Genomic DNA, 22,420 nt, shown 5'->3' on the forward strand with positions numbered 1-22,420 from the left:
TTGATCACTGAGGAAGGCTTTCTTATCTCTTCTTGCTATTCTTTGGAACTCTGCATTCAGATACTTATATTTTTCCTTTTCTCCTTTGCTTTTCACCTCTCTTCTTTTCACAGCTATTTGTAAGGCCTCCTCAGACAGCCATTTTGCTTTTCTTTTCCATGGGTATGGTCTACTCAATCATAAAAAAGCAAAATAATGATGTGATTTGCAGCAACATGGATAGACATAGAGATTGTCATACTGAGTGAAATAAATCAAATGGAGAAAGACAAATATCTTATGATATTGGTTACATGTGAACTCTTAAAAAGACTACCAATAAACATCTACAAAACAGATATTCAGTTACAGATATAGTAAATAAACTTATGGTTACTGGAGTGGTAAGTGGGGAATGAATAAATTGGAAAATTGAGATTGACACATACCTCATACTACATATAAAATAGAAAACTAATAATGACATACTGTATACAGCAGGGAACTCTATATTCTGCAATGGCCTATGTAAGAAAATAATCTAAAATGGAAAGAAATCTAAAAATATCTCAGATTTACTTTGCTGTACACCTGAAACTACTGTGCTCTTCTTTGTCACTCAGTCATGTTCAACTTTTTGAGACTCCATATTTTGTAGCCTGCCAGGCTCCTATGTTTATGGAATTCTCCAGGGAAGAATATGGAGTGTGTTGTCATACCCTCCTCCAGGGGATCTTCACAACCTAGGGATCAAACCCAGGTCTCCAGCATTACAGGTGGATTCTTCACTGTCTGAGGCACCAGGGAAGCCCAGCCACAAGGGAAGTCCCCTGAAACTAATACAGCATTGTAAATCAGCTATACCCCAATTTCATTGTTGAGCTCTAGCATGATTTAAAATTTTCTATATACAGGGTCACATCATATGCAAACATTGACGATTTTACCCCTTTCTTTCCAATTGGATATATTTCATTTCTTTTTTTCCTCTGGTTGCCATGACTAGCACTTCCAAAATTATGTTGAATACTAATGGCAAGAGTGGATATCCTAGGTTTGTTTCTCATCTTAGAGGAAATGTCTTTTCATCATTGTGAATAATTTTGGATATGATTTTTCTTATGGCTTTCATTATGTTGAGGTAGGTTCCCTTTAAGCCCATTTTTTTTTAGAGAGTGTTTATCATAAATGTTTGCTGAATTTTGTCGAAAGCTTTTCCTGCATCTATTGAGATGATCAATTTTTTTATTCTTCAACTTGTTGATGTGGTATATCACACTGATAGATTTGCAGATACTGAAAAACCCTTGCATCATGGGGCTAAATCCCCCTGACCATGTGTGTATGATCCTTTTAATGTGTTATTGGATTTGCTTTGCTAGGATTTTGTTAAGGATTTCTATGTCTATGTTCATCAGTGATATAGGCCTGTAATTTTCTTTTTTAATTTATTTTTTAATTGAAGGATAATGCTTTGCAGAATTTTGTTGTTTTCTGTCTTGATATCTTTTTCTGGTTTTTGAATCAGAGTTATGATGGCGTTCCTCTGCAATTTGCACACTTTTGAAAGAGTTTCAGAAGGGCATGTGTTGACTCTTCTCTGAATGTTTGATAGATTTTGCCTGTGGAGTCATCTGCTCCTGGACTTTTTCTTTGTTGGAAGATTTTTAAAAATTAATTAATTTATTTTAACTGGAGGCTAATTACTATACAATATTGTAGTGGGTTTTGCCATACATTGACATGAATCAGCCATGGGTGTACATGTGTCCCCCATCATGAGCCCCCCTCTCACCTCCCTCCCCATTCCATCCCTCAGGGTGGTCCCAGTGCACCGGCCTTGAATGCCCTGTCTCATGCAGAACTTTAATCACAGTTGCAATTTCAGTACTTGTGATTGATTTGTTCATCTTTACTATCTCTTCCAAGTTCAGTCTTGTAAGGTTGTACCTTTCTAAGAATTTGTTGATTTTTATCCTAGGCTGTCCATTTTATTGGTGTGTAGTTGCTCATAGTAGTCTCTTATTATCTTTGTGTTTCTGTGGGGTTCCTAGTAAATTCTTTTTCATTTCTCATTATATTGATTGGAGAATTCTCTGTTTTTTTCTTGATGAGTTTGGCTAAATGTTAATAAATTTTGTATATCATCTCAAAGAACCAGCATTTAGTTTCATTGATCTTTGTTATTGATTGTTTTGTCTCTATTTCAGTGACTTCTGCTCTGATCTGTATGATTTCCTTCCTTCTACTGTTTGTTTTTTCCTACTTTTTCTAGTTGCTTTAGGTGTAAGTTCATGCTATTTGAGACTTTTCTCGATCTTGAGGTGACTGTATTCCTATAAACATCCCTCTTAGAATTGCTTTTTCTATGACCCATGGTTTTTGGATCATTGTGTTTCATTGTAATTTGTTTCTAGGTATTATTTGTTTTTTTTTTTTTTTAATTTCCTCATTGATTTCTTCACTGATCTATTGATTTTTTTAGTAACATATTTTTTAGCTTCTGTTCATTTGTGCTTTTCACAGCATTTTTCTTGTAGTTAATTTATAATCTCATATTGTTTTAGTCAGAAAACATGCTTCATATGATTTAAATTTTCCTAAATTTACTAGGGCTTGATTTGTGGCCCAAGATGTGATCTGTCCTGGAAAATGTTCTGTGTGTACTTGAGAATAAATTATACTATTTTGCTTTCAGATGGAATGTCCTATAAATACCAATTAAGTCTATCAGGTTCTCTTTCCTTTTTAATTCTCTGTCTGGATAATCTATCAGTTGTTGTAAGTCGGGTCTTGGAGTTTCTTACTCTTATTGAATTACTATCACTCCTTTAATGGCTGTTAGTATTTGTCTCATATATGGGATGCTGCTATGTTAGGTTCATATATATTTACAATTGTTATATCTTGTTCTTAGATTAATCTCTTACTTATTATATAATGTCCTCCTTGTCTCTTTATAAAAATAATTTTATTTATTTATTTTTGGCCATGCTTGATCTTTGTTGCTGCATGGGCTTTTCTCTAGTTGTGGTGTGCAGGCTTCTCACTGTGGTCGTTTCTCTTGTTGTGGAACACAGACTCTAAAGAATAGAGTCTGCGTTGCGTGGGTTTAGTTTCTCTGTGGCATGTGGGATCTTCCTGGACCAGAGATCAAACCTGTGTCTCCTGCATTGGCAGGCAGATTTTTACCACTGAGCCACCAAGGAAACCCTTTCCTTGTCTCTTGTAACAGTCGTTATTTTAAAGTCTATTTTTTATATAAAAAGTCTAGTTATATATAAAGTCTATTTTTTATTGCTACTCCAGTTTTCTTTTCATATTCATTTGCATGATTTTTTTTTGCATCTCTCCACTTTTGGTCCATGTCCCTAGGATAAAAATGGGTCTCTTGTTAACAGCATATGTATGTGTGTGTGTGTGTGTGCATATACTGTTTTTTTTGTATCCATTCAGTCAGCCTATGTCTTTTAGTTGGATTATTTGGGCCATTAACATTTAAGGCAAGTGTGTATATATATGTTTCTATTGCTTTTTTCTTAATTGTTTTTGGTTTGTTTTGTGGATTTTTTTTTTTTTTTGCTTTCTCTTTTATTCTCTCTTGTATATTCTGCCTACAGAAGTTCCTTTAGCATTTGTTATAAAGGTGCTCTGGTGGTGGTAAATATTCTTAGCTTTTACCTATCTGTAAAGCTTTTGATTTATCCCTTGAATCTGAATAAGATCTATGCCTATTTTTTGGAGAGTTTTTGTCATATATAGGTGTTAGATTTTCTCGAAAACTATGCGTCTATTGAGATGATAATATTATATTTGATCTTTTAATTTGTTAATATGTTGTGTCACATTTATTTGCATATACTGAAACATCCTTGTAAACCTAGGGAAAAGCCCACTTAAGCATGACGCATGATCCTTTTTATGTGTTTTGTGAATGTGAGAGCTGGACCATAAAGAAGGCTGAGCACCAAAGAATTGATGCTTTTGGAATGTGGTGCTGGAGAAGTCTCCTGAGAATCCCTTTGACAGTGAGGAGATCAAATAAGTCAATTCTAAATGAAATCAACCCTGAATATTCATTGGAAAGACTGATGCTGAAGCTGAAGCTCCAATACTTTGGCCACCTGATGCGAAGAGCTGACTCATTGGAAAAGGCCTTGATGCTGGGAAAGATTGAAGGCAGGAGGAGAAGGAGGAGACAAGGATGAGATGGTTGGACAGCATCACCAACTCAACAGACATGAGTTTGAGGAAATTCCTGGAGACAGTGAATGACAGGGGAGCCTGGCATGTTACAGTTTATGGGGTCACAAAGAGTCAGACACAACTTAGCAACTGAACAATAACTAATTTTGAGTTTTTTTATTCTCCTTTTTCTAGTTTCATTAGGTGTAAGATTAGGTTGTTTATTCAATGTTTTTTCTTGTTTCTTCAGATAGGGATTTATTGCTATAAAATTCCCTCTTAGCACTGCTTTTGTTGCATCCCATAGGTCTTGAGCTTTCATGTTTTCATTGTCATTAATTTTTAGGTATATTTTGATTTCCTTTTTGATTCTTCAGTGAACTGTTGGTTATTCAGAAGTTTATCTTTTAGCCTCAATGAGTTTGTGTTTTTATAGTTTTTTTGAAGCTGTGTTTGCCTCCTGGAGCAGAATGACAGCTAGGGCCGTGAAGACAGAGTCAATACAATCACAAGAGACCTGTGAGGTCCAGTGGTGCATGGTCCACGGGAGAAGTCTCCCAGCTAACACAGAAGGCTGGGTTCGTTTACAGTTTCATGCTGGGCAGGCATGGGTGCCTGGAAAATGAAGGAAGGTGTCCGCATTCTTCCGATACCTTCTGGTGATTTTCCACCCCCACCCCTGGAAGACAATATGCTGTGCCCTGAGTGTGTACACAAGAATAAAGTATTAACAAAAAGCCTGCAGTGAGATCATAATACCAGTAAAAGGGTACAGCTATGATTATAATTAATGATAGAGAAGTGACTACAATCAACTCCATGGTGAATTTAGACAGCTGAACTCTGGGCCGCTACACTTTCTCCATGCTTCCTGCTTCCAGGGTGCACAGCCTGCTTACAAGGTTACATGAAAAAAGAAAGCCTGTGAACTGATGGAAAACAGAAGCAGAAGTGACTGTCTGTCCAAAGATGCCCAGCCCTAAGGGAGCAGAGGATAAATAAGATGGGGACATTTTAAAAATACTAAGTCACTGAATGGAATTAATTTGCTTGAAAATGCCTCAAGTAAATCTCTACATTGGACAAGATGGATCTTATAGGCAACAGTTGAAATTTGGCCACGTACACCTTAACCAGATATTCAACCTTATCATCACCAGGCATGGTACAAGCAGAAATATGTTTCCTGATGTGATATAATGTATCACTGACAATATTTTTGCTCCAAAGAACCTATTCACAGGGAAGCAATCAGTCCTGATTATGCCTCTTGTCTCAGCGTAATTAGGTGAGCTTACCTTCATTTGGGTGTCAGTTACTAAGATGCACCCATCCATACGTAAATATTCACAACCTATGCAATAAGATGTCTATATTTTATGTGTATGTGAGTTATATATAATTTTTCAAGTGTTCTGAATTCAATGATACATTATAGTGCCTCTAGTAAAAAGGCAGCTAGAAAATTTTAAACTTAAAACTTTTATTTTAAAATAAAATTCTCTAGGCCAGAGCAGGAGTGAGGTTGGACCAGGGCTGAGGCAACCAAGGCCCCTCCTTCCCATATCAGCGGATCCTGCCCAGAGTATGGCTGGCTGCTGTTGCAGGTGACGGGGGCGGAGTATGACTGGGCCATGCTGCCGCTGAGACAAAGCTGTTTCCAGTATAAAGCAGGGATCACAGCAAACACACCCGCCACAGAAGCACTATGGCATTACTTCTCCCTTCTGCTTAGCGGCCCCGAAGGAGATTAATTGCCTACTTACACAGAAACTAGTGGAGACTCTGAAGCCCTTTGGGGTTTTTGAAGAGAAAGAGGAACTTCAGTGCAGGATTTTAATATTGGGAAAATTGGCGGCTGTGAGCAGGCTCACTAAGCACAGGCGGCCGAGAGGAGCTTCCCCACGTCCAAGGTCAAGGGCAGCGGCCTAGAGTGCGAGGCTGCATCAGCGCAGGAATGGCCGAGAGGAGCTACCCTGCGTCCGAGGTCAGGGGTGGCCGAGAGGAGCTACCCCTGCATCCAAGGTCAGTGGCAGCAGCTGGGAGGAGCTACCACGTGTCTGCAGTCAGGGGCAGCAGCTTGGAGGAGACTCCCCGTGTCCGAAGTCAGGGGCGGTGGCCGAGAGGAGCTACCCTATGTTCGAGGCCAGTGGCGGCTGGGAGGAGACACCCCGCGTCCGAGATCAGGGGCAGCCAGGAGAAGCCACCTTGTGCCCGAGCCAGGGGCAGTGACCGTGAGGAGCCACCCGGAGCCTGAGGCCAGGGCCGGCAGCCAGGAGGAGCAACCCGAGGGGTGGTGGCTGCACAGACACAGGAGGACCTAGAGAAGCTATCCCACCTTGAAGGTCAGGAATGGTGGCGGTAAGGAGATACCCCTCGTCCAAGGTAAGGAATAGCGGCTATGCTTTGCTGGAGCAGCCTTGAAGAGATATCCCACGCCAAGATAAGAGAAACCCAAATAAGATGGTAAGTGTTGCAAGAGGGCATCAGAGGGCAGACACACTGAAACCACACTCACAGAAAACTAGTCAATCTAATCACACTAGGACAACAGCCTTGTCTAACTCAATGAAACCAAGCCATGCCTGCAGGGCAACCCAAGATGGGCGGGTCATGGTGGAGAGGCCTGACAGAATGTGGTCCACTGGAGAAGGGAATGGCAAGCCACTTCAGTATTCTTGCCTTGAGAACCCCATGAACAGTAGGAAACGGCAAAATGATAGGATACCAAAAGAGGAACTCCCCAGATCAGTAGGTGCTCAATATGCTACTGGAGATCAGTGGAGAAATAACTCCAGAAAGAATGAAGGGATGGAGACAAAGCAAAAACAATATCCAGCTGTGGATGTGACTGGTGATAGAAGCAAGGTCCAATGCTGTAAAGAGCAATATTGCATAGGAACCTGGAATGTCAGGTCCATGAATCAAGACAAATTGGAAGTGGTCAAACAAGAAATGGCAAGAGTGAACATCAACATTCTAGGAATCAACAAACTAAAATGGACTGGAATGGGTGAATTTAACTCAGATGACCATTATATCTACTACTGTGGGCAAGAATCCCTCAGAAGAAATGGAGTAGCCATCATGGTCAACAAAAGAGTCCAAAATGCAGTACTTGGATGCAATCTCAAAAATGACAGAATGATCTCTGTTTGTCTTCAAGGCAAACCATTCAATATCACAGTTATCCAAGTCTATGCCCCAACCAGTAACACTGAAGAAACTGAAGTTGAACGGTTTTATGAACACCTACAAGATACTTTAGAACTCACACCCAAAAAAGATGTCCTTTTCATGATAGGGGACAGGAATGCAAAAGTAGGAAGTCAAGAAACACCTGGAGTAACAGGCAAATTTGGCCTTGGAATGAGGAATAAAGCAAGGCAAAGGCTAATAGAGTTTTGCCAAGAAAATGCACTGGTCACAGAAAACACCCTCTTCCAACAACACAAGAGGAGAATCTAAACCTGGACATCACCAGATGGTCAACACCAAAATCAGACTGATTATATTCTTTGCAGCCAAAGATGGAGAAGCTCTATACAGTCAACAAAACAAGACCAGGAGCTGACTGTGGCTCAGATCATGAAATCCTTATTGCAAAATTCAGACTTAAATTGAAGAAAGCAGGGTAAAGCACTAGACCATTCAGATATGACCTAAATCAAATCCCTTATGATTATACAGTGGAAGTGAGAAATAGATTTAAGGGCCTAGATCTGATAGATAGAATGCCTGATGAACTATGGAATGAGGTTCGTGACATTGTTCAGGAGAAAGGGATCAAGAGCATCCCCACGGAAAAGAAATGCAAAAAGGCAAAATGGCTGTCTGGGGAGGCCTTACAAATAGCTGTGAAAAGAAGAGAGGTGAAAAGCAAAGGAGAAAAGGAAAGATATAAGCATCTGAATGCAGAGTTTCAAAGAATAGCAAGAAGAGATAAGAAAGCCTTGTCAGTGATCAATGCAAATATATAGAGGAAAACAACAGAATGGGAAAGACTAGAGATCTCTTCAAGAAAATTAGAGATACCATGGGAACATTCCATGCAAAGATGGGCTCGATAAAGGACAGAAATGGTATGGACCTAACAGAAGCAGAAGATATTAAGAGGAGGTGGCAAGAATACACCGAAGAACTGTACAAAAAAGATCTTCACAACCCAGGTAATCATGATGATGTGATCACTCATCTAGAGCCAGACATCTTGGAATGTGAAGTAAACTGGGCCTTAGAAAGCATCACTGCGAACAAAGCTAGTGGAGGTGATGGAATTTCAGTTGAGCTGTTTCAAATCCTGAAAGATGATGCTGTGAAAGTGCTGCACACAATATGCAAGCAAATTTGGAAAACTCAGCAGTGGCCACAGGACTGGAAAAGGTCAGTTTTCATTCCAATTCCAAAGAAAGGCAATGCCAAAGAATGCTCAAACTACCACACAATTACACTCATCTCACATGCTAGTAAAGTAATGCTCAAAATTCTCCAAGCCAGGCTTCAGCAATAGGTGAACCGTGAACTTCCAGATGTTCAAGCTGGTTTTAGAAAAGGCAGAGGAACCAGAGATCAAATTGCCAACATCTGCTGGATCATGGAAAAAGCAAGAAAGTTCCAGACAAACATCTACTTCTGCTTTATTGCCAATGCCAAAGCCTTTGACTCTGTGGATCACAATAAACTATGGAAAATTCTGAAAGAGATGGGTATAGCAGACCACCTAACCTGCCTCTTGAGAAAGCTGTATGCAGGTCAGGAAGCACCAGTTAGAACTGGACATGGAACAACAGACTGGTTCCAAATAGGAAAAGGAGTACGTCAAGGCTGTATATTGTCACCCTGCTTATTTAACTTATATGCAGAGTACATCATGAGAAACGCTGGACTGGAAGAGACACAAGCTAGAATCAAGATTGCCGGGAGAAATATCAATAACCTCAGATATGCAGATGACACCACCCTTATGGCAGAAAGTGAAGAGGAGCTAAAAAGTCTCTTGATGAAAGTGAAAGTGGAGAGTGAAAATGTTGGCTTAAAGCTCAACATTCAGAAAACGAAGATCATGGCATCTGATCCCATCATTTCATGGGAAATAGATGGGGAACCAGTAAAAACAGTGTCAGACTTTATTTGGGGGGGCTCCAAAATCACTGCAGATAGTGACTGCAGCCATGAAATTAAAAGACGCTTACTTCTTGGAAGAAAAGTTATGACCAACCTAGATAGCATATTCAAAAGCAGAGACATTACTTTGCCGACTAAGGTCCATCTAGTCAAGGCTATCGTTTTTCCTGTGGTCATGTATGGATGTGAAAGTTGGACTGTGAAGAAGGCTGAGTGCCGAAGAATTGATGCTTTTGAACTGTGGTGTTGGAGAAGACTTTTGAGGATCCCTTGGACTGCAAGGAGGTCCAAACTGTCCATTCTGAAGGAGATCAACGCTGGGATACCTTTGGAAGAAATGATGCTGAAGCTGAAGCTCCAGTCCTTTGGCCACCTCATGCAAAGAGTTGACTCATTGCAAAAGATGCTGATGCTGGGAGAGATTGGGGGCAGGAGAAGAAAGGGACGACCCAGGATGAGATGGCTGGATGGTATCACGGACTTGATGGACGTGAGTCTAAGTGAACTCCGGGAGATGATGATGGGCAAGGAGGCCTGATGTGCTGTGGTTCATGGGATCGCAAAGAGTTGGACACAACTGAGCGACTGAACTGAACTGAACTGAACCTGGTAAAGGAGAAGGCAATGGCACCCCACTCCAGCACTTTTGCCTGGAAAATCCCATGGACGGAAGAGCCTGGTAGGCTGCTGTCCATGGGGTCGCTAAGAGTCGAGCACGACTGAGCGACTTTACTTTCACTTTTCACTTTAGTGCATTGGAGAAGGAAATGGCAACCCATCCAGTATTCTGGCCTGGAGAATCCCAGGGACAGAGGAGCCTAATGGGCTGCCGTCTATGGGGTCGCACAGAGTCGGACACGACTGAAGTGACTTAGCAGTAGCAGTGGATATCTAATCTAATAGCATTGTCAGAAAAGATGCTTGAAATTATTTCAATTGCTTAAAAATTTGCCAAGGCTTAATTTGTGACCCAAGATGTGATGTATTCTGGTTAATATTCCATGTGTACTTTAGAAAAAGTGAAATCTACTGCCTTTAGATGAAATCTCCTATATGTAAATTGGATACAACTGGTCCAATGTGTCATTTGAAGCTTGTGTTTCTTTATTAATTTTCTGTCTGGATGATCTGTCGATTAGTGTGTGTAGGATATTAAATTTCTGCACTATTATTGTATTACTGCTGATTTCCCCTTTAATAGCTGTTAACATTTGCCTTATGTATTGAGGTGCTCCTATATTGGGTAAATATATATTGATGATTGTTGTGTCTTCTTGGATTAACACTTTGATCGTTATGTAGTGTCCTTCTTTGTCTTGTGTAATGGTCTTTATTTTAAAGCACATTTTGTCTATTATAAGTATTGCTACTCCTGCTACCTTTTGGTTTCCATTTGCATGGAGTATATTTTTCCAGCCCCTCACATTCAGTCCGTATGTGTTCCTGGTTCTGAGTTGGGTCTCTTGTAGACAGCATATATAGAGGTCTTGCTTTGTATCCATTTCAACCAATCTATGTTTTTTGGGTAGAGCATTTAGTCCGTTCACAATCACAATCAAGGTAATTAATGATCCTATTACTATTTATTGTTTTGGGTTTGTTTTCTAGGCCTTTTCTTTATCTTTTGTTTTCTGTCTATAGAAGTTCTTTCAGCATTTTTTGTAAAGCTGGTTTGGTGGTGATGAATTCTCTTAACTGTTGCTTGTATGTTTGATTTCTCCTTTGAATCTGGATGAGATCCTTGCTGGACAGAGTAATACTGATTGTAGTTTTTTTGTTTTTCTTTCATCACTGAAGTATATCCTGCTACTCCCTTTTGGCCTGCAGGGTTTTTGTAGAACGAGCAGCTTTTAACCTTATGGGTATCCCCTTGTGTGTTATGTGTTGCTTTGTTCTTGCTGCTTTTAATATTTGTTCTTTGTGTTTTTTTTTTTTTTCACTTTGACTAATATGTTTCTTGTCATATTTCTCCTTGGGTTTATTCTGTGTGGGACTCTCTGGGCTTTGTGTACTTGAGTGGTTATTTCTTTTCCCATTTGGGGAAGTTTTCAACTACATTCTCCTCAAATATTTTCTCATGCCCTTTCCTTTCATCTTCTTCTGGGACCACTATGATTTTAATGTTGTTATGTTTAATGTTGTCCCAGAGGTCTCTGAGACTTTCCTCATTACTTTTTATTCTTTTTTCTTTATTCTGAACTGTTTCATTTATTTCTACCATTCTATCTTTCAGTTCACTTATCTATTCTTCTGCATTAGTTACTCTGTTTTTGAGTCGCTCTAGAGTATTTTTAACCTGTTATTGTCTCTTCTCAGCAATGACAATCTCACTGCTGTTTGTCTCTTCTTTAATTCTTCTAGGTCCTTGTTAAACATTTCTTGCATCTTCTCGATCCATGCCTCCAGGCTATTTTCTGTCTCCACTTTATTTTCAAGATTTGGATCATCTTTACTATCATTACCCTGAATCCTTTTTCAGGTAGACTTCCCATATCCTTTTCATTTGTTTGGTCTTGTGGGTTTTTAGCATGTTTCTCCATCTGCTGCATATTTCTCTGTCTTTTCATTTTGTTTACTTTACTGTGTTTGGGGTCTCCTTCTGTAGTCTGGAAGATCATAGTTCCTCTTAATTGTGGAGTCTGCTCCCCATGGGTGTGGTTGGACCAATGCCTTGTGAAGATTTCCTGGTTGGTGGAATTTGTGCCTGTGTTCTGGTGGATGGAGCTGGATCTTTTCTCTCTGAAGAATAGTGCTGTGTGTAATAGTGTGTTTTGGGGTGTCTAGACTTTTCTATGGCTTTTGTCATCCTGTCTATTGATGTACAGGATTGTGCTCATGTTTTGCTGTTGGTTTTAATATTGAGATGGAAGCCATTGGGAGGGTTCTCATCAATTAATGTTCCATGGGGTACGGCATTCTCTAGTGGTTCAAAGTCCTGAACTCGGCTCTTCCACCTCGGGGGTTCAGGCTCTACCCCTACTGTAGCACCAAAACCTCACAAGCTACACAGCACAGAAAACAAAATCTCACATGATTGGTGAAAGCAACATTCAGTAGCTCAGAACACCCAGTGAAACTCACACCAAAGTCCTCAAATATTTGTAGGAAGTTCTCTGCACCTGTTGTGGATACTGTGAGTTCTTCTCAGTCTCAGATCTGGCCTTACTCCAGCTTATACTGCTCCCAAATCACAGTTTCCCCTAAAGCCTACAGTCTCAGATTAATTGTGGGCATGTAACCCGGTGCCCCTGAGGCTGCTGGAGTTAATTCCTTTTCTCTTCTTTGGTCACACCGCCATTGGTGTTCTGCTTTTGTTTGGGGCCAAGGTCTGCAGTGATTGTTCCCCACCAAGACATGAGGGGACAAATGTTGAGGCTTATTGACATTCTTGCTCAGTCCAGCTGGGGAGAGAGAGGGGTATGCCAGTCACAACTGGCATGCAGCAGGGAGTGCCTGTGCAGGTTGAGACCTATTGGATGTTGTTACAGTCTGAGGCAGATCATGTACTCTCCCAGAGAAATTGGCCCTAGCTCATGGTCCCTAGAAAGAGCCAAGATGCTTAGGCTCCCAGAAAGGTGTGAGCAGTAACCTGTGCTGCCCAAAACCTGGTTGTAGCTGCCATATCTGGTGATGGTACTGCATCAGCAGTGTTTTGTCCACTACCTCATGTACTTGCCCTGGCTTTGGCAGTGGCTATGGCTTACATTTCCCCTTCTGAGATCTTAAACTACAGTCTCAAAACTAATTCCCTCCACTGGGTCTCTGACCAGCTTTGCAGATTTTGGGGCCTGCAGGCACTAAGCTACTCACTATCTGAGAATGTGTTGAATTAAAGTGTTCTGGGTGACAACTGCTTCTTGCCACTCTGGGAAGTCCAGTCTTTTCCTTGCATTCTCTCAGCTATTGCACTAGATCCCTCAGAGTACCTCACTGCAGTCAACTCTGGTCCTCTCCCTGGGGCCTGACACCTGTGCCTGAGCCTCAGCTCCCCGCCCCCACACTGCTGTGGGTAGAGGCCTGCAAGCCACTTCTTGGCTGAGAATAGCTATTTGGTACTTCATGGGAAATAGGTGGGAAAACTGTAGAAACAGTGTCAGACTTTAACTGTGGAAACAGTGGAAACAGTGTCAGTGAGCTCCAAAATCACTGCAGATTGTGATTGCAACCATGAATTTAAAAGATGCTTACTCCTTGGAAGGAAAGTTACAACCAACCTAGATAGCATATTCAAAAGCAGAGACATTACTTTGCCAACAAACATCTGTCTAGTCAAGGCTATGGTTTTTCCAGTAGTCATGTATGGATGTGAGTGTTGGACTGTGAAGAAAGCTGAGGGCCAAAGAATTGATGCTTTTGAACTGTGGTGTTGGAGAAGACTCTTGAGAGTCCCTTGGACTGCAAGGAGATCCAACCAGTCCATTCTAAAGGAGATCAGTCCTGGGTGTTCTTTGGAAGGAATGATGCTAAAGCTGAAACTCCAATACTTTGGCCACCTCATGCGAAGAGTTGACTCATTGGAAAAGACTCTGATGCTGGGAGGGATTAGGGGCAGGAGGACAAGGGGATAACAAAGGATGAGATGGCTGAATGGCATTACCGACTCAATGGACATGAGTTTGAGTGAACTCTGGGAGTTGGTGATGGACAGGGAGGCCTTGCATGCTGCGATTCATGGGATCACAAAGAGGGACATGATTGAGCTACTGAACTGAACTAAACTGAACTGAATGATCTCTGTGGTGAATTCTCTCTGTTTTGACTTCTGAACACCACCCTCAGAGGTTCTGAAGCTCCCTCTGACCCAGCCTGTGAGAGGTTTTCCGAGTGTGGGAAAACTTTTCCTCCTTCACGAATCCCTCTCTTCGGTGCAGTTCCCTGTACTGAAATCCTTTGCCTCTTTTCTAATCTTTTACCCTACTTCATTCTAAGGAGATTGGCTTGTCTTTTTGGAAGTTTTGGGTTGTCTGCTAGCATTCAGAAGTTGTTCTGTAGGAATTGTTCCATATTCAGATGAATTTTCACTGCATTTGTAGGGACTGAAATGATCTTTCCATGTTGTTCCTCTGCCATCTTCTCCCATCTCCATCCTCATTTCTTTTCATTCTTTTTTCTTTATTTTATTCCACAGCAGTGATTTCCACCATTATATCTTCCCGGTCACATTTTCATTCTTCTGCCTCAGTTATTCTGCTACTGATTCCTGGTAGTGTATTTTTTATCTCAGTTATTTTAGTGTCCGTCTCTCTTTGCTTGTTCTTTAGTTGTTCGTCTTTGTTAAACTTTTCTTGTATCTTGTCAATTCATGTCTCCATTCCTTTACAAAAATCCTGGATAAATTTTAATATCATTACTCTGAATTATTTTTCTTGCAGAAAGCCTATCTCCTTTTCACTGGGTTGTTTTTGTAGTGTTTATGTCACTCTCTCATATGTAACTTATTTCTTTGTCTTCTCATTCTACCTAAATTAATGTGTTTGTGATCTTCTTTCAACTGGCTGCAGGACCATAATTCCTCTTGCTTTTGATATCTGTCCTCTGGTGTGAGCTTGGCCTAGAGGCTTGTGCCTTTATCCTCTTGATAGGGAGTCTGACTGATGTTTTGGTGACCAGAGACCACCATGGATATTGAGCAGGTGTCCCCTTTGCCCTGTTGTTCTCTTCCTGATTCTCTGTTATTCTCTCCTTAGTTGTGGGAATAGAGGCCCCCAGATCTGATTCTTATGGTAGTTCTATTTCCAGTTTCTTAAGGAATCTCCACACTATTTTCCATAGCGGCTGTACTAGTTTACATTCCAACCAAAAGTGTAAGAGGGTTCCCTTTTCTCCACATCCTCTCCCGCATTTATTGTTTGTAGACATTTTGATGGCAGCCATTCTGACTGGCGTGAGATGGTACTTCATTGTGGTTTTGATTTGTATTTCTCTGAAAATGAGTGATGTTGAACATATTTTCAAATGTTTGTTAGGCATCTGTATGTCTTCTTTGGAAGTGTCTATTTAGGCTTTCTGCCCATTTTTTTTTTTTTTTGAGTCATTTATTTTTCTGGTATGGAACTGCATGAGCTGCTTGTATATTTTGGAGATTAATTATTTGTCAGTCATTTTATTTGCTATTATTTTCTGCCATTCTGAAGGCTGCCTTTCACCTTACTTGTTGTTTCCTTCATTGTGCAAAAGATTTTATGTTAAATTATGTCTCATTTATTTCTTTTTGCTTTTATTTCCATTACTCTTGGAGGTGGGTCACAGAGGTTCTTGCTGATTTATGTCAGAGAGTGTTCTGCCTATGTTTTCCTCTAGTTTTAAAATTTGTGGTCATACACTTAGATATTTAATCCATTTTGAGTTTATTTTTGTATACGGTTTTAGAAAGTGCTCTAGTTTCATTGTTTTACAGGTGGGTTGACCAGTTTTTCCAGCACCATTTGTGAAAGAGATCGTCTTTTCTTAATTTTATATTTTTGTCTGCTTTGTCAAAAGTGTCCATAGGAGAGTGAATTTATCTCTGGACTTTCTATTTTGTTCCACTGATCTTGTTAGGCAGGGTGGTTGGCTCAATGAGGTGCATAACAGCGCTGGGGACCTGAGTCATGTTTCCTGTTTTTTTGAAGAACATTCCTTAACCAAATAAGGAAAGATTTCTATATGCAATAGCATAAGGAAGGCATTGCATGAGCTCATTCTGCCTGTCCAATTAGGTATCGCCAAGTACCCTGTAACTGAGATAAAGAGCTGACTCTATATAAACCACCATACTGCTTTGTTCGGGGCTCTCGTCTGATTCCGCTGCGTTGGATGAGGCTTGAGCCCTAGCGCGCTAGAAATAAAAAATTCCCTTCTTTCTTTTGCATTACCACAGTGGACTTGTTCGCTCTCTCGGTTGGTTTGGAGATATGGGCTCGGTGCATAACATTTGGGGGCTCGTCCGGGATCTCTGGCCTACCAGGGAGGACAACTCTCCTGGTAGAAGGGAATAATCTCGTTAGGAGTTGAGAGCTCTGAGCACCGGTGCTAGCAGTGCAGAGGCCTAGATTAAGTCCGGGGCCCAGTATTGTACTGGGGAGGCATCTAGGTGTAAAGTGAAGAGGCAAGCCCAGCATAAGGCTGGGTCCCCGGTAGCAAACCGGGAGGGCAGCTGGCACTGAGGACATCCTGACGGTAAGACACTTGCAAGTAGAGAAGGGGTCTCCAGTGCTATCAAGGAGACTGAAAGTAATATTGAGAGTTGGAATCTGTTTGTTGTGTCGTTTCTGTGACTCTGTGTGCTGGCACTGTCCGTGTGAGTCTTGTTGTCATTGTCCATGTTCTCTGTACCCATGGGGCAATCTACTTCTACTCCACTGTCTCTGATGACTGACCATTTTTCTGATTTTAAGTCTAGAGCTCAGAATCTTTTGTTATTGGTGAAGAAGAGCAAATTGGTGACTTTCTGTTCTGCCGAGTGGCCCACCTTTGACGTCGGATGGCCACAAGAGGGAACCTTTAATCCCCAAATTATCCAGGCAGTTAAAAAGAGGGTGTTTACCCCTAGTCCTGCCAGGCACCCAGACCAGACTCCCTACATTCTGGTCTGGCAGGATCTAGTGAGAAACCCGCCAGAATGGCTTAAACCCTTTGTTCTCACTCCTTCTAAACCTCCTAAACCTCCCCGTCCCTCTTCCCCAGCTCCAACCTCGCTAAACCCACAGGTACTAGTCATGAAATCTTCTGAAGAAAAAGAAGAAAAACAGGATGAAAAATGACCTAAGCCGGTGTTCCAGGAATCTCCTTCTCTGTATCCTAATCTGATTGACCTGGAAACCGAGTTGTTCCCACCCCCGTACGCGGATCCACATCTGCCCTTGCTTCCACAGGTTCCACAAGTTTCATCGGGAGAAGCCCGGAGGAGGGCCGAGCCCTCGGCTCCTCCTAAGGAAGGGGGCCCTGCCCAGGGAACTCAGGGAAGAGCAAGGGAAATGGCCAGCACAGCGGAAGAAGAAGGCCCGGAAATTCCCTCCTCCACTGTTCTCGCATTCCTGGTCCGGATGGGGCCAGCCAGAGAGGGCGAGGAATGGACATATCAGTATTGGCCCTTTGCCACTAGTGATTTGTACAATTGGAAGACTCAAACTACCTCTTTCTCTGAGAAACCACAGGGTCTTATTGATCTTTTAGAATCTATCCTCTTTACTCACAATCCCACTTGGGATGATTGTCAGCAACTGTTACAGGTACTTTTTACTACAGAAGAGCACGGACGGATTCTGTCAGAAGCCCGGAAAAAGTGTGCCAGGGGTGAATGGGAGGCCCACAATACAGCCCCACCTCATTGAAGAGGGGTTCCCCTTGGTGCGACCCAACTGGGACTTCGAACGTGCTGAAGGTAGGAAGTGTCTCCAAGTGTACCGTCACACTCTCATGGCTGGCCTTAGAGCGGCTGCCAGAAAGCCAACTAATTTGGCCAAGGTAAATTCAGTGAGGCAAGAGCCAAATGAGAGCCCAGCAGCCTTCCTTGAAAGGATAATGGAAGCTTTTAGACAGTATACTCCTATGGACCCACAGGCAGATGAGTCTCGAGCAGCAGTTATGCTAGCATTTGTGAACCAGGCAGCCCCCAATATTAGGAGAAAGTTACAAAAGATAGAGAGGTTGAGTGAACAGTCCCTGCAAGATCTAGTGAGGGCAGCAGAGAGAGTTTTCAATCATAGAGAGACCCCAGAGGAGAAAGAGGATCTCATTAGAAGGGAAGAAAGAGAATTTAGAGCTGAAGAAAACCGTAAGAACCAAAAAGAGCTGGATCAGATATTTTTTGCCAGAATTGAAAACAAAAATAGGTTCCAAAAAGGGAAAAAGCTAGACTCAAAGACTGAGGAAAAACCTGCAAGGTGCAAGCTTGAAAAAAAACAATGTGCGTTTTGTAAGGAGATTGGACATTGGAAAGATAAATGCCCCAAGAAAAACCTAAAAGAGGGGCCCAAAAATCCCAAGAACGAGACTCCCTCTCCTGACAGTCATATCCTCTACGTGGGTGAGGATAGCGACTAGGGGGGTCAGGGCTCGATGCCCCTCCCCGAGTCCTGGGTAACTATAAATGTGGAGGGGAAACCGTTGGCTTCATGGTGGATACGGGAGCTCAATACTCAGTCTTAAACCAAAGAGATGGACCCATGTCTAAGAAAAGTAGCTGGGTGCAGGGAGCAACTGGAACTAAGAGATATGGATGGACTACAAAACAGCATGTGAACTTGGGGACCCACCAAGTGACCCATTCCTTTCTGGTGATACCTGAGTGTCCAGCGCCCTTGCTGGGAAGAGATTTACTGTCTAAAGTAAATGCCCAAATTCATTTCGACCACAGGCAAGTGTCAATTTTAGATGGAACTGGACATCCTCTTCAGGTCTTGTCTCTGGCATTAAAGGATGAATACAGACTGTACTTGCCAGAGGCCCCAGCGACAATAAGTCCCGAAGTACAGCCATGGGTTCAGAGATACCCTCAGGCCTGGGCTGAAACAGCAGGAATGGGACTGGCCAAACAGAGGCCCCCTATTATTGTGGAACTGAAAGCCAGTGCCACACCGGTGAGAGTACGGCAGTATCCCATGAGTCAAGAGGCTTGGCAAGGAATTACTCCTCACATACAACACCTCATAGACGCTGGGGTTTTGAGAAAGTGCCGGTCCCCATGGAACACTCCCCTGCTTCCCATAAAGAAGCTTGAAGGAACTGATTTTAGACCAGTTCAAGACCTGCGAGAAGTCAACAAACGGGTGAGTGATATTCATCCTACAGTTCCTAACACTTATACATTGCTAAGCAGCTTGCCACCAAGCTATGTTTGGTATACTGTTTTAGGTTTAAAAGATGCCTTTTTCAGTCTGCCTCTTGCCCTTGCAAGCCAAGAGATCTTCGCCTTTGAATGGCAGGAAGACAGTGGTCAGACTCCTGTGCAGCTGACATGGTCTGGCTTACCACAGGGTTTCAAAAACTCACCCACGTTGTTTAACGAGGCCTTGGATGAAGACCTCCGTGAGTATCGGGTTGAACACACTACCATTGTTTTATTACAATATGTTGATGACCTTATGCTGGCAGCGACTACGGAAAAAGAGTGCCAAGAGGCAACAGGTGACCTTCTCCAAACTTTGGGGACTTTAGGTTACAGGGCCAGTGCCAAAAAGGCCCAGATTGCCAAGCAAGAGGTTACATACCTCGGTTATAAGATAAAACAGGACCAGAAGTGGCTAACACAGGCTATGAAAGAAACCATCCTCCAGATCCCTGAGCCGGCTAACTCTAGACAAGTGAGAGAATTTCTGGGAACTGTGGGATATTGCTGGTTATGGATCTTGGGGTTTGCAGAAAAGGCCAGGCCCCTGTATGAAGGGATCAAAGAAAACAAAGACTGGAAATGGACTGAGTCAATGAAAACAGCGTTTCAGGAGCTCAGGCATGCCTTGCTGGAAGCTCCTGCCCTTGCCCTTCCTGACCCATCTAAGCCTTTCCAATTATTTATAGATGAAAGGTGAGGGATAGGAAAAGGGGTACTAACACAGAAGTGGGGACCTTGGAAGCGTCCCATAGCTTACCTTTCCAAGAAATTGGACCCAGCGGCAGCCAGATGGCCACCTTGCCTCCGAATCATCACGGCCACCGTGCTCCTAGTCCATGATGCTGATAAACTGACTTATGGACAGAGACTCTTGGTCTACACTCCTCATGCTATAGAGAGAGTTCTGAAACAACCCCCGGGTAAATGGATTTCCAATGCCCTCTTGACACACTACCAGGCCCTGCAACTTGACACCTCACGGATTCATTTTCAAACACCCTGCACTCTAAACCAGGCTACTCTTTTGCCCAATCCGGAGGGGGATAGCCCCCTCCACAACTGCGATGAGATACTGGCCGGGGTAATGGCAATATGGAAGGACTTAACAGATACGCCACTGGATAACAGTGAGCTAATATGGTTTACAGATGGAAGCAGTTATGTAAAAGATGGACAGAGACGGGCGGGGGCCGCAGTGGTAGATGATTCTGGATGGACGATATGGGTGGAGACTCTTTCCCCAGACACCTCAGCACAAAGAGCAGAGTTAATTGCCCTGATTCAAGCATTAGAGAGAGCTAAAGGAAAAAGAACAACTATTTTTACTGACAGTCGCTATGCCTTTGGCACGGTACACATCCAGGGCCCGATATATCAGGAACGGGGGTTTTTGACAGCTGAAGGAAAAGAGATTAAAAACTTGCCAGAAATCCGTCGACTTCTGAAGGCTGTGCAGTTGCCTCATGCTCTGTCAATAGTACATGTACCTGGACATCAAAAAGGGGACAGCCCCACAGCACGAGGAAATCGTGCTGCAGATCTGGTGGCTCGAAAAGCAGCTAATGAAGATTTCATCACTCCGGTGTTGGTGATCGGACTTCCACCCCCAGGTATGGGAACTTTGCCCCAACCCCTGAGTATTCATCCACAGACCTTGCCTGGATCCAGGAACATCCCTACCTCCAACAAGGAGAGCATGGATGGTACTGAGACTCCGATGGTTACTTGATACTCCCTGCTCAGTTGGGACGGCAACTGTGTGAGCATCTACACTCGTCTACTCATCTGGGAGAGAAAAAGACTCTGATGCTTTTTCAAACTGCGCGCCTGCGATTCCCCTGGCACCAAACAACTGTGAAGAACGTAGTACATGTTTGTAAGGCATGTCAACAGATGAGGCCAGGAAAGAGGCAACACGCAGGACTGAGGTATCTGGGAGAAGGGCCAGGGCAGCACTGGGAAATAGATTTCACCGAGGTAAGGCCAGGCAAGTATGGTTACCGGTACTTGTTAGTGTTGGTAGATACCTTCTCAGGGTGGGTAGAAGCTTTTCCTACTAAGGGAGAAACTGCAATGGTAGTGGCTAAAAAGATTTTAGAAGAAGTAGTTCCCAGGTTTGGCCTGCTGGTGACTATTGGCTCTGATAATGGACCTGCTTTTGTGAGCCAAATAGTTCAGAACCTTGCCCGGGCTCTAGGGACCAAATGGAAATTACATTGTGAATGCAGCCCAGAGAGCTCAGGGCAAGTTGAAAGAATGAATCGGACCCTAAAAGAAACTTTAACTCAATTGGCTATAGAGACTGGTGGGGACTGGGTGACTCTCCTTCCCTTTGCCCTCTTTCGTGCACATAATGCTCCTTATCAGCTTAATCTGACTCCATTTGAAATTCTGTATGGGCGACCTCCCCCTGTATGTCCAATATTTGAAGGAAAGAAACTTCCACCTCCTACTTTGGGGCAATTCCAGGAGGCTTTGATGGCTTTGGGCAAAGTGCATTCTCGCATCTGGAAACTGCTCCAGGAAATACATGAGGGTCAAAACAAGGGGACTATCCCCTCACATAACATGGGCCCCGGAGATTGGGTGTGGGTCAAAAGGCACCACACCAAGGCACTAGAACCTAAATGGAAGGGTCCTTATGTTGTTCTTCTTACCACCCCAACTGCCCTAAAGGCCGACGGTATCGGGCCTTGGGTGCATTGCAACCACGTATGCCACTTCAGCAGAGCAGGAAGACGCTAAAAAAGAATGGGAAGCGTCTCTGCACCCGTCCAACCCCCTGAGGCTGAAGCTCCAGCGTCGTCGACAGGACCAAGGCAACTTGTCTGGACCATCTTATGGATGACCATGTTACTCTGCTCTGAAGCCGCCAGCGTGAACCCGCACCAACCCGTCAAAATCACCTGGAAAATGCAAAATGGACTAACACGTGAGATGCTTAACTCCACCACTGCAATACATCCACCAAATACTTGGTGGCCAGACTTATACTTTGACCTTAAGCCGGTGGTAAATGTACCTTGGAAAAGGGGCTACCTCTGGAATCATGCATTCTGGGCAAGTCCAGGTGCACCCAGGCACAACTGGAAGATCTGTGGGGGGATACAGGACTCTTATTGTAAATCTTGGGACTGCGTAACTTCTAATGATGGGTCAGAGACTCCAGGGTATAGACGGTGGGATGTAGGAAATCGGGACTTGCTTAACTTCTCATTTGTAGGACCCGTACCTCCGTACTCCGATTGGGAAAAGGATCATAACTTTGCCCAGGTAAAAATAAGGTTTATTGACAAAGCAAAAAAAAAAAAAAAAAAAAAA

The 22,420-nt window shown here is 42.9% G+C and overlaps 1 protein-coding gene across 1 annotated transcript in view; it reads left to right on the forward strand.

Moving 5' to 3' along the window:
• LOC108633300 overlaps positions 1-20,828 on the forward strand; it is a 229,102-nt gene extending 208,274 nt beyond the window's left edge. The window contains exons 8-11 of the mRNA XM_018044709.1: positions 16,148-16,269; positions 17,142-17,306; positions 17,515-17,650; positions 20,527-20,828. Coding sequence (XP_017900198.1) covers positions 16,148-16,269; positions 17,142-17,306; positions 17,515-17,650; positions 20,527-20,828 — 725 coding nt within the window. The remainder of the gene's footprint in view (positions 1-16,147; positions 16,270-17,141; positions 17,307-17,514; positions 17,651-20,526) is intronic.
• Positions 20,829-22,420: the final 1,592 nt, after the last annotated feature.

This window comes from Capra hircus, unplaced genomic scaffold (assembly GCF_001704415.2).
Source record: "Capra hircus breed San Clemente unplaced genomic scaffold, ASM170441v1, whole genome shotgun sequence".
Lineage (NCBI taxonomy): Eukaryota > Metazoa > Chordata > Mammalia > Artiodactyla > Bovidae > Capra > Capra hircus.